The 13,285-nt window shown below is 39.8% G+C and overlaps 1 protein-coding gene across 1 annotated transcript in view; it reads left to right on the top strand.

Annotated features, from left to right (window-relative positions):
* LOC149964389 (protein O-mannosyl-transferase Tmtc3-like) overlaps nucleotides 1-13,285 on the top strand; it is a 102,674-nt gene that overhangs the window by 49,464 nt on the left and 39,925 nt on the right. The window contains exons 2-4 of the mRNA XM_090180887.1: nucleotides 5,257-5,586; nucleotides 5,664-5,800; nucleotides 12,260-12,341. Coding sequence (XP_090037013.1) covers nucleotides 5,347-5,586; nucleotides 5,664-5,800; nucleotides 12,260-12,341 — 459 coding nt within the window. The 5' untranslated portion in view covers nucleotides 5,257-5,346. The remainder of the gene's footprint in view (nucleotides 1-5,256; nucleotides 5,587-5,663; nucleotides 5,801-12,259; nucleotides 12,342-13,285) is intronic.

Below are 13,285 nucleotides of genomic sequence, written 5' to 3'. Positions count from 1 at the left end.
CTATATGGGGAAATGATCTTTTAATTAGTACATGTTCCTACGCAGGATAATTTTAACATTTTTCATTGTTAGGAAAAGTAATACGCGCGGTACACTTTGAGCCGTAATGCGGAGTCCACATCCGCGGTTTGGCGGAAAGTGGCACCCATTCGAATTTGCCTGTGAAGAGACATGTTACATGTTTTGGCGTTTCAACAAAACAATGAGATTCTAGGGAATCGTTGTCTTGAGATGGGAGGCTCAAAATTACGCACCAATAAAAATAAACTATATGAAAACCACTTTGATTTAAAAGTGCCTTATGGGAAAATGGCGCCCAAGGCCTCAAAGGAACATAATCTGACATTGGTGACTTTGATTGCAGGAAAAACGCTAAAACGCGTCCCAACATATTTATTATCCCCAAGTATAGTTAAATTAATATTTAATATGAAATTAAAGGGAATATTACAGTTAGTATAGTTTATTCGTCGTGCAAAGGGTTCTAATTTTGAGCGCTCCCTCTTATGGCGCTACTTTGTTGTTTATTGCGGAGGTAATAACTAAAATTGTGTCGGTTGGAGGCTATGTCACCTTTAAAAAGTGTTCGAGTGTTCACACTAAAGATTATCAACAAATTATGCATATTTCACTTTCAAGCTGACAAACAGACAGTTGCAAAGTTGCAATTCGTCCTGACTGCTTGCGTAAATGATTTGATCCAAAGTCCAAATTTTTTATTCAACTGAAATCGAGACCTATCCTGTTTGAATCCAATTCTGTTTGGATCAAATAATTTAGATCACAAACCATAGTCAAAGTCTAATCTCGTACACTGTAATTGGATCAAATATAACAAATTTCGGATTGCAATTTTCGATCAAGTTCAATTTGGATCTGCCCAATTTCAGAATCAAATTTGAGCCCACTATTTTCCTTAGGAGGGGGGGGGGGGGTCGAAAGAAAGTGCGGTAAGTCCGAAACGCGGAGGAGGATTGCCAGAGATCGTGGGGTGACCGGTCGATAGAGAACGGTGGACTAAGAAATTCAATCCTCAACGGAGTCACCGCAGAAAGATACCTACGCCGTCCACCGGATATAGGTCCCTTTCGGAAACAGGCACACGCCACTCTCCATAAAAGATGCATCGATAGGGAGTGCGGAGGGAGCCGACAATAGAAGAACACTGTAAGATTTATGGAGCTGGAGGGGATTAAGCCCACTGCCGAGAGTGGAGACACCGCCAAGAGAGAGAGAGAGAGAGTATAAGACCAGAATAAGCTGTGTTGTTGAGACCCATGATACTGGGTCGCATCAATTTTCGTTACCCCGGATTATTGATTTTTGCCGGCACCGCGCCGCAGACCGTCAACGGCGCAACAGGGCCAAACTTTAACGGCATCTCCGCCGTCAAACAAGAGGGGTTATCGCCGGAACGCTACCATAAAACCGCCCTCCTCGATACCGCCCACGCCGCCGACATTTATTATTTATACGGACGCAAAAACCCGAATTGAGTTGCATCATCTTCTGGGCCTTCAAAATACCTTCCTTCGCGATGCTGTCGCTTTCGCGGTTTCTACGTTTTTCAAAAGAGCAAACATTTTCAATTATTTACGATAGAAATTCGATCCGCTTTATTCAGAAGGGACCTTGGATGTTTCAACATCTCTCCCGGCATAATTTTCCAATACCGCTTTAGGAAAGTGGGTTTTATTTTCGGTTGGTAAGGTTTTCCGGGTGCTCTTAATTTGTAATTTTTATGACGAATGATGTTGATCCTAGCTAAAATATGTTTGTAGTGCTCGACTTTAGCACTTAACTTGAGGGTCTTGGAATTGATCTCAACTCTATCGCGACCTCTCCGTAAGTTCAGTTAGTAGTTAATTTAGACTTATAGGAACTAATTTATCAACTCCTGTAATGATATCAACGTCCCAACAACACTTCTCTAATATAAGTATTATGAAATTTGCAAACTATGTGTATGGATAGGCTTCGAGCTTAGGAAATCTGGCTTAATATCTATGAACTAAATATGTGAAGAAATAGCAAAGGACTTTTGAATTTCAATGTTTTTCGGTTGAAACTTTCAGCTGTTGCGCAGAGATAATTTTGAACGAGCACAATACTAATATTAATTTTCTTCCTCCACTTCGGTGTATTTCAAACAAAATAATCTGAATCTGACAACACTGCTATCTTATTTGGCCAGCTGTGTATTTTGTTTGCCAGGCAGTGATGTTTCTCCACAACAATGGCGGACGTTTTGCAACGCCGAAATATTTTCCTAAACTGAGTGGCGGCTTTTTCGACCGTTAATTTGAATAATTATCACCGTTAGGCTAATAGAATATTTTCGCGTCCACGCAAAAAATCTCCCTTAAGCCTGGTTTCAACTAGCGCGCGTTATAATGCATTTTTCTTTTCGAAACGTTTGTTCGACCCAAAGTTAAGTGACGCGCTGTTTCAATGGCCCAACTTGCATACGATAGCAAACGCTGGTCAAAATTTTCCCCGCGCTTCAGCAGTGCTACTAGTGGCGCCTCGAACGGCTGGTCAAAGGCTTCTCCCGTGTTTCGAAAGTGTTAACAGGTTTTTTGTACGGTGACGCCTGTCTCGTAAGCAATAATAATAACAATAATAACGCCATCTTGATTTTCTTTTATACGCAGAAAATATTTACACTTACGACAGGTTAAGCCACTCCGTCGAAAAAGTGTAGTAGAAACTTGTAGCTGAGTATAGACATAGCTTAATCCTGTACAATCCACTCGGCTAAAAGTTATCCCTTAACCTGTATATAGGCGCTTAAATAAATCATCCTCCAAGGAAATCGTCAAGAGGTAATATTTCCTAGAGCCAGGGCCCGCAAGGTATTGTTCATATAGTGCTTCACCTGTAAACAGAATGTCGTGTTTTTTCCAAGCCTTAATATGTCAAAAAAGGCTACCTGGTTAAAAAGGAACGCTTGTTGCTGCCGTAAAGGTGAAAATTTTCCATTATTTTAACAAGCACAATATAAAAATTGTCTTGCAGGTCCTGGCTCTCGGAAATATTACTTCTTGGCGATTTCTTTGAAGATGATTTATTTAAGCGTCTATTATAAGTAATTAATTCACACAAAAAATCAAAAACTGGACAAATTTCACTTTTTGGCGTTTACAAGGTTTGGCCACATAACAGTCGAGATGTTTCTATGGAAACCGAATTGGTTAATTAGGAGGAATTAGCCACTCTTCGTCGGATATTATAGATGATTGAATACGTGTAGATACACCCACGCTTTTAAAAGGGAAAGCCTTTCTCTGTGTTCGTCAAACTAATATCGAATTGCATATGGAATCATCCGTGCGTTGGAAGCCACTGACTCTCTCTTTCAAAGAGCTGTTCCATCTGCGTTTGATCGGAGCAGGTGAAGGAAGGGTGAAGTTTTTTAGTGTGCTCTGAAAGGGTCTCAACGGAATTCGCCAAAGTTTGCTTCAAATGACGCTTTTGAACGTCATGCACTAGGGAAAGTTCACGAATATACGCGGGTTCAATTAAGAGAAGTTTTTCATTATACTCGTAGATGGCGCTGTGTCTTTGAAAGATGACGTGGCCGTTTTCCCCTCTGCGTTATACCGTGACACGCTGTTATTGTACACAACTACAGATATTATTATCAAAACGTGCTACGTTACGTCTGCTAATAGATCGATACGCATTTGACAAAGGATAAGGTGCTTTCACACGAGTGACGCCTATTTGAAAATACCCAAATAGCCGAAGACTTACCAGATGGCGCCAGAAGTCTGATAATATAATTTGTAAAAAGCCTAATAATATAACTTTTTTCGTGTTATATGCCCAATTTTTCTCGAATGGACGTTATTCCTATTAACATCAAGCGGCTTTTTCCGTAAGCTTGCGTGTGGAACAGTGTGAGAAATAACGCACTATCACAGGCCAATCGCCAGTTTAAAAATTAGCGGGGCCAGTTTAAAAATTAAATGCTTGGGGTGTTATTGGTCCTAGTGACCACTTAATAAATTCAAAGTTTTTTACCTTCAAGATTTTAGTTAATTAAATTATGAAAGCCTGATTTTGAAGGTTAAAAGTGGTAAGTGTCCAGTGGCCAGTTTTTTAATTAAACTATCTAGGCTCTACTGGCCACGGGTCCAGTTTTAAAAAATCCTTATTTCTCACCCTGGTGTGAAACAAGGTGAAGCAGACGCTATTTTAACCGGGTTGCCATGCATTTTTCGTTCTAAATTATGTATTTCACATGTAAATAAGACGCTGGAAAACAGGGTTGCCATACATTTTTGATGTGAAATAAATAATTTAAAACGAAAAATGCATGGCAACCCTGTTAATAATAATAATAATAATAACGCCCATTGGCTTAGCTCAAAAGATTTGTTTCCCTGTAACAAATTTATGAATATGATATATTGTTCTTATAAATCTTAGTACTTCGGGAGAATTACTATATTCAGAAACAATTTTAGCGTTGCTCGTAATCCGACGCGATTCAGGCATACGCCCAGGGTTGGACATAAGGCGCTAGTCCCAGGGTTGGACATAAGGCGCTAGTCCCAGGGTTGGATATAAGGCGCTAGTCCCAGGGTTGGACATAAGGCGCTAGTCCCAGGGTTGGATATAAGGCGCTAGTCCCAGGGTTGGACATAAGGCGCTAGTCCCAGGGTTGGACTAGTCCCAGGGTTGGACATAAATCGCTACTCCCAGGGTTGGACATAAGTCGCTAGTCCCAGGGTTGGACATAAGGCGCTAGTCCCAGGGTTGGACATAAGGCGCTAGTCCCAGGGTTGGACTAGTCTCAGGGTTGGACATAAGGCGCTAGTCCCGGCATTGGACTACTGAAATAAATGCTCTGACTACTAAAATTTATCAAAATATGAATAGTGAAAAATTTACCTAAATATTCATAAATAATGGCGAACATGGTGTATCATAAATTCATCAATCCCATTTTATTTTAAAAAATCACATCATGTAACTCAAGTGATAAGAAACTCCTATTTTAATTCTGACGGGTGAAGCCAAATGTTGGCTGTCCTTCTTGTTTTATATCCCCACTAGTCAATGACTATTAAAATAAATTAAGGTAAGAGGCTCACTAGTCAGGCTGACTACAAAAAAATATCCTCGTGTCCCGCCCTGCACACGCCGGTTACGGTTTTCCTTCCCTCCTCACGGATCGTCTCGACATAAACACATTCTTATTTAAAGTCTGTTTCTAAAATTTCAATCTTCGTGCTTTTATTTTTGCAGACGAAATCAGGATCTATTTTGATTAGACGTTTCATCGTACTGTCACGAACAATGAATTGACGGCGCCCAATTTCCCCCAAACCCCGGAAGATGAAGCATGAAGAGCAATGCAGCTGGAGATTGGCCGGCAGCAAGATCCACAAACCGTCGAAATGCATCGTGCAGTCGGCCGTGGTGGCGCTGTCGGCGCTGGCCTGTTACCTGAACTCGCTGAAATGCGGGTTAGTGTTCGACGACGTAGCAGCCATCAAAGAGAACCGCGACGTCAGAACGAGGACACCCCTCTCGAATTTATTTTTCAACGACTTTTGGGGAACTCCGATTCACAAAGTGAGTTGAAAGGGAGACAACAAACAAATGGCCTTAAGTATCTTAGTTAAACAGTTGATTTAAAATTCTCTTTGCAGGAAGAAAGTCACAAGTCTTATCGACCGATTTGCACTTTAACATTCCGACTGAACTACGCGCTGCACGGCTACGAGCCCTTCGGCTACCACCTGGCAAATGTTATTCTGCACTGCGTCGTATGCGTTCTATTTTACAGGTTCGAAATCTTTTTCTACTTTGATCACTTTCGAGGAGAATAGGGAACTTCTGACACCAAAATCTTGATAAAGGGATTTCTAATACATTCTTGCTTGAACTATTTAATTTAATTAATTAATTAATTAATTTAGCTCCGATAGCACGTAAAACACATTTCTTACGAGAACTCTCCAGACTAAAACAAATGCATCTAAAAATATTTTACTCGTCTGCTGTTATTAAAACATGGCCACTCCTGATGATACATCAGCATATTACGCCAAAGACACCAAGCTATAAAAATACATATTTTCCAAACGAAATGCTCATTAACTGAAATTTGGGTTTTGCAGTTTTCAAACGCAGTATCGGTTATTTTGATTTTGATCAAACCTCTTTCTTAAAACAAGCATACGCCTGCTCTAGTGTAATACTTATATGGCTCAATGGATATCGACACGTGTTCCGGCCCAGTGCACTAGCTTATTCCCTTGAGCCTATTAGGTCTTATTAGTTGTGATTTCCAAAGCCTAAGTAATTGCTCACAAACGGTTGGCTTTCAAGTCCTATTGCATTTTCTGTAACACGTATTTAACTTAGAATAAAATTTAACTTGTTTCGGCGTTAAACTAGCGCTTAATTTTATTTGGTAAATTAAAATCTTTTCGATTGATTAAAAGGTAAAATAAGAAAATTTACACAAATATTTCCTTTTCATCAACATAGACTGTAGTAGATTATCTGTTTTTGAAAGAATTAGTTAAAGCAGTAATTTTTGTCTGTGATAAAATAAAAATATTTAGCTCCATAAGTGCTTTTTCTGGATTCTTGGTTCAAAGGACTTATTAAGGAATTATTGGTTTTATAGATTATACAATCTATAAAACCAATAAAAGACTTTCGAAAATTACAAGGTATCGCTAGAAAATCATAAATTTCAAACGAATTTTTATACATTTTATATTTTTCCTCGATTTACCAACAACCGTTAGAAATACTCACCTTTTAAGAAAAATTAAATATCTAAAAATATCGGCTTTTTCAATATTCAAACCGCTTTTATATAAATCGAAATAAGTTAGGTTTAGAATTCGTAAAATCCAATATTCTGTACCTAGGTTTTCGAAAACGCAAATAAATAATCTTCCAAGGTAAAATTCCAGTGGGAAAAGTAGACAGCTTTGTAAAATAGGTGTTTCCATAAAATAAAACAGCCGAAAATTCAAAGTATAAAATGTTTTTCTCCGCGTCACGAGCTTTTCAGTACTTTATCGGCACGCGCGTTTCCCACGTGGACTTCAAATTCAAAAATCTTTAACGACTCCAGCGTGGGCTCTCTATCTCCAATAACTATAACCATAAGTGAATAATGTTTTACATAAGTGTGACACTTCCTATTCTTCACACGCAAAAGTTTTACTGAGTGCTATTCACAAGACAGTCTGCATTACGGGCTTCGTCGCCGTTTTACAAACGCGTCACACGTAGCCTTTGACAGCGCCTCGCTAGGGGGAGATTTTCTTCTTCTGATGACGTCACTCCGTTACTAGCTCTCAGTAAAATATTCCCCAAAGTGAAAAATATTATAGAACAATATTATAGATTTATGCTATAACTACGGACGTAGAAGAAACATTTACACGTGACCTCCATTATTTTATGGAATCGCCTATCGCTCATGCGAGTTATGTGTAGCAAATATGTGTTATATACATACATACATAATAAAATAATTGCTTTCTATTTTTTTAGGATTCTTTCTATTGCTGAAACCTAACTCAACCCTAACCTAACATAACCAATCTAACCTAATAAAAATAATATAATATATTAAACGCATATAAATATATTAATAATAGCAGGATTCCCAATAAACCGAAATCCGCCCAAATTATTCCCAGCAAAAATTCGATTAAATAGGAGTCAGTATTTCGTTTGGAAAAGGGATAACAAATTAAAGTTAAAGAATATTTTGAAGTAGCGATATTGTGTCATCACCAGAGATGGGCAAAAAATCATTTGTTGAATAACGAATAAAATAAATCTTTTTTAGTGGTTGTTAATAAATAACGTTGCGAAAAATTTAATCGAATAAAAGTATTTGAAATAAATATACTAAAATATTTTTTAACAGTTAGTTTATAAATAAAAAGTCCAAAATATCGGTTATATCATCATTTCAAATAAATTTATTTTGAAAATAAAATAGCACTTAAATATTTGGTAGTTTACAAATAGATCGTAGAAAATAACTTTATTTGAGAGGGCTAGACCATAGACAAAATAACTTCGTATATAGATAGGAAACTTCAATGGGGCAAACTGACTCTCACGAGATTGCCCTGATATCTAGTTACTGCGCCAGTTGGCTGTGTTCTCAAGAGCGTAGAACGTATTGATAAATTTTAGGTTGGCGTTTTGGGAATAAACGTATTTTGCATGGTAAATGTCTTCAAATATACCAGAAAAAGCGTTTAAAACAAACTTGAAATCTTTACTGAATGCTATTTCTTTATTGCTATTTTTTAAAATTTGCTCTCAGTTCAAGAAAAAGTACTTTTAATACATATAGCTCGCTAAAGCCTTTGCAATTGGGATTGCGTTACACGTGCAAAGATAATTTAAACTCGTACCCTAGATTCGAAATCACTCTTTCGCGCGTTGCCGATAGCGTTTACCCACTTCCCGCTGGAACTCAGAAAAAATTTGCTCCATGGTTTGGCCCTTACCGCAACCGATGGAGCCCGATTTTTCTGAGGTCACGTGCCGGAAAAGGGTAAACGCTTCGTAACAAAACCGTCAATGGCAAAGCTCTCAGTATTCGAATCTAGGGTACGAGTTTAAATTATATTTGATTACACCAAGGTTCTAGTACGTACTTCGAGTAGTGCGAACTTCACCAAATAATATTATTCGGGTGCCGCCACCAGATGTCGGCCAAAATTCTGGCGTCACTTCTACAACATGAAGTTTCCTATCTATATACGAAGTTATTTTATGTATGGGCTAGACACAAGTAAAATCGCTGTACAGCGAGAAGAAGATCAAATCGCCGGCACTAGTGGCGTAGTCCTGCGATCCCTTGCGTCTGGAAGAAAGAGAATGTGGAAGGCCGTGTGAAGACGATCACCAATTCCCCAACGGGTGGCTGTCATACTTCCGCCACGGGTGTCCCGTCCCTATCCCCAAGTATCCCCGTTGGCGTGGCCTTGACACAGATCTCACCCTTGATTAATCAGATGGACGAAAGAACTGAATTGTCCCACACGTCACAACCGCTCATACCATTTCAAAATATAGAAATGAAATTTATTAACTCAAACAATGAGATATCATTATACAAGTATTTGTTTAACCGATAAATGAGTTTTCTCATTAATATCTACCCTCCCAGATTTTAGGCGGGGGTACATTGTACCCTCTCAGATTTTAGGCGGGGGTACATTGTACCCTCTCAGATTTTAGGCGGGGGTACATTGTACCCTCTCAGATTTTAGGCGGGGGTACATTGTACCCTCCCAGATTTTAGGCGGGGGTACATTGTACCCTCCCAGATTTTAGGCGGGGGTACATTGTAACCTCCCAGATTTTAGGCGGGGGTACATTGTACCCTCCCAGATTTTAGGCGGGGGTACATTGTACCCTCTCAGATTTTAGGCGGGGGTACATTGTACCCTCCCAGATTTTAGGCGGGGGTACATTGTACCCTCTCAGATTTTAGGCGGGGGTACATTGTACCCTCCCAGATTTTAGGCGGGGGTACATTGTACCCTCTCAGATTTTAGGCGGGGGTACATTGTACCCTCCCAGATTTTAGGCGGGGGTACATTGTACCCTCTCAGATTTTAGGCGGGGGTACATTGTACCCTCCCAGATTTTAGGCGGGGGTACATTGTACCCTCCCAGATTTTAGGCGGGGGTACATTGTACCCTCCCAGATTTTAGGCGGGGGTACATTGTACCCTCCCAGATTTTAGGCGGGGGTACATTGTACCCTCCCAGATTTTAGGCGGGGGTACATTGTACCCTCTCAGATTTTAGGCGGGGGTACATTGTACCCTCCCAGATTCTAGGCGGGGGTACATTGTACCCTCTCAGATTTTAGGCGGGGGTACATTGTACCCTCTCAGATTTTAGGCGGGGGTACATTGTACCCTCCCAGATTTTAGGCGGGGGTACATTGTACCCTCCCAGATTTTAGGCGGGGGTACATTGTACCCTCCCAGATTTTAGGCGGGGGTACATTGTACCCTCCCAGATTTTAGGCGGGGGTACATTGTACCCTCCCAGATTCTAGGCGGGGGTACATTGTACCCTCCCAGATTTTAGGCGGGGGTACATTGTAACCTCCCAGATTTTAGGCGGGGGTACATTGTACCCTCCCAGATTTTAGGCGGGGGTACATTGTAACCTCCCAGATTCTAGGCGGGGGTACATTGTACCCTCCCAGATTTTAGGCGGGGGTACATTGTAACCTCCCAGATTTTAGGCGGGGGTACATTGTACCCTCCCAGATTTTAGGCGGGGGTACATTGTAACCTCCCAGATTTTAGGCGGGGGTACATTGTACCCTCCCAGATTTTAGGCGGGGGTACATTGTAACCTCCCAGATTTTAGGCGGGGGTACATTGTACCCTCCCAGATTTTAGGCGGGGGTACATTGTAACCTCCCAGATTTTAGGCGGGGGTACATTGTACCCTCCCAGATTTTAGGCGGGGGTACATTGTAACCTCCCAGATTTTAGGCGGGGGTACATTGTACCCTCCCAGATTTTAGGCGGGGGTACATTGTACCCTCCCAGATTTTAGGCGGGGGTACATTGTACCCTCCCAGATTTTAGGCGGGGGTACATTGTAACCTCCCAGATTTTAGGCGGGGGTACATTGTACTCTCCTAGATTTTAGGCGGGAGTACATTGTACCCTCCCAGATTTTAGGCGTGGGTACGATCAATGTGTTTATAACCTCCAATTTGCCCTTCCGAAAATTTATATATAACATTTTAGTGTATAACTTTCCAAAACCCTTGGAAATAATAATTATACTGTACGTAGTATAATAATGTATTCATATAATTATATATATTAAAGAAGTGACTTGTTAATTTATTACTGAATTAGACTATTTTCTAAACACTGCTCTATGGTCGTGAAAATCACTAGCAAATATGCCATACAATACATAGGTTTCTCGGAGCTCTGTGGGCTATCCCAGATTTTTGCTTTTTAACCGCACCAAATATTTCCCTTCCGCCGCCACTGATGAACTTTCATGTTCAGAGTAGACCAACGAATTTTACAAATCTGCCACCAGTTTTAACAGAAGGCGAAAACTATTCGCTCCAACTTCAAAAAACAGTTTGGCTGTTATTGTATGGAAGAAGTTGGTACTTGGGGCTAAAAGCTGTACTCTTTTCGTCCCAAAGCGAGTGAATAGAAGCTTTTGATTAACGGCGCTAGTTGCGTTAGAAACAAATTGTAGCACATGTTAGCAGATGATTATTTAATTTAGTTCATACTCCCTTTAAGAATGATTGAAGGAACATGAGAGTCATTCTCTAAAACAATCGCTCAGTGGCGTAGGAACGGGGGGTACAATGTATCCCGCTTGAAATTGGAAAGGGGCACCAAATTGGATTGAAAAGGGCGCCATATTGGTTTGAAAAGGGGTGCCAAATTGGTTTGAAAAGGGGTGCCAAATTGGTTTGAAAAGGGGTGCCATATTGGTTTGAAAAGGGGTGCCAAATTGGTTTGAAAAGGGGTGCCAAATTGGTTTGAAAAGGGGCACCAAATTGGTTTGAAAAGGGTGCCATATTGGTTTGAAAAGGGCGCCATATTGGCTTGAAAAGGGGTGCCAAATTGGTTTGAAAAGGGTGCCATATTGGTTTGAAAGGGGGTGCCATATTGGTTTGAAAGGGGGTGCCATATTGGTTTGAAAAGGGGTGCCAAATTGGTTTGAAAAGGGGTGCCATATTGGTTTGAAAAGGGGTGCCAAATTGGTTTGAAAAGAGGCGCCAAATTGGTTTGAAAAGTGGCGCCATATTGGTTTGAAAAGGGGCGTCAAATTGTTTAAGAAAGGGCGCCAAAAGTCTGCCAAATTTAGCATCCAAGTTGTACCCCCTCAACCCAAAACGTTCCTACGTGCCTGCAATAACTTCAAACATTTGGCGTCACTTATTTCAGGAGTTAATTAACTTGGAAATACATGTATAGTAAACTTCCATCTAATATGAAATTACGTTTTACCGTCGCGGTTATGGCAACAGATGGCGCTTTGACCGCTACAATTTACTTGACGTTGAGCGCTGGCCTCTCGCCAGATGAAAGCAAAATCCATGTAACTTGAAACACAAATCTGAAAAAGCTCCTTGGATTTGACTTTCAGTGGACGATGAGTTCGTCTACCACTTTTGGAGAAACGTAAATAATGTCTTGAATGTTGAATCCAATTGAAGTGTTTTATTTTGGTTTCATTGCAGGCTTGGTTTGTTGTTTCTTAGTAGAAGAGCCGGCTTTATTTCATCGGTGCTCTTCGCGGTTCATCCAATTCACTCGGAAGCCGTAAGTTGCAATATTTTCATTCTATTCAGACCGCTTTTTCAACAATTTCATTTCGCGGGGAACTTACAATAGGGTTAGCTTCGTTTCAGAAACGCATTATCGACCATTTTTGACTTTTTGGGCTTGAATGCTTCTCATACTAATTTTAGGGCGCTGATTCTAAATTTCTTCTATCTTGTCTAGTTTCCGAGATGTGAAAATGCAAAAACCTATTAATTCGAAAAGTTTCGAAAATTCCCCGCAGAAACGCATAAACGACCGTCGGAAATTTGCAGAAACGCATTATGTCGTTATTAACTGTCTTCATTTCGTATAAATTCGTCTGCTTTTTTTTCTTCAGCGGAATTCCCAGCGTAATAGTCGCGAACCACCGTTACTCAGTATTATTATACCACATAATGCGTTTCTGCAAAGAGTTTTAGCCAAATCTAAACGTACAAAACGCATTATGTAAAATTATTCTGAAATTTACTTCATTTTGGCGATAGTCGTTGTCATATTTATATAGCGAACTAAACGAAACTAATGAAAATTAGTTTTCAGTTACCTAAATACTGTAGTATTATTATTTTTCATAAGTATGAAAAAAACGATTTATCTCTAAATGTCATTTTTGGAGATAATGCGTTTCTGAAACGTAGGGCAGACTGCTCTAATGTCTATTAGTCAATTAGTAGCTACAGTTGCTAAAATAAAGGTTTTTTAGAACTGACCCCAAAAAAATAACGGCGAGCGGGATGCTATATACAAACTAAACTAGTGCTCGGAATTGTTTATTCATTATCCACAAAATTTCCGATTTATTTAACAAAAGTTGGTAAAAAGAATATAATTTTAACTTATTTAATTATGTTTTTTTACGCAACTAAGCATTTATTTGAATTAAAATGGTATTTATTTAATTAATTGTTTGTTTTGTTTAAATAATAGGCTTATCCACTTTC

This window comes from Leiobunum rupestre, chromosome 1 (assembly GCF_980474605.1).
Source record: "Leiobunum rupestre chromosome 1, qqLeiRupe1.1.hap1, whole genome shotgun sequence".
Classification (NCBI taxonomy): Eukaryota; Metazoa; Arthropoda; class Arachnida; order Opiliones; family Sclerosomatidae; genus Leiobunum; species Leiobunum rupestre.
The sequence above is the reverse complement of the archived record's forward strand: the minus strand, read 5'-3'. Positions and strand labels throughout refer to the sequence as shown.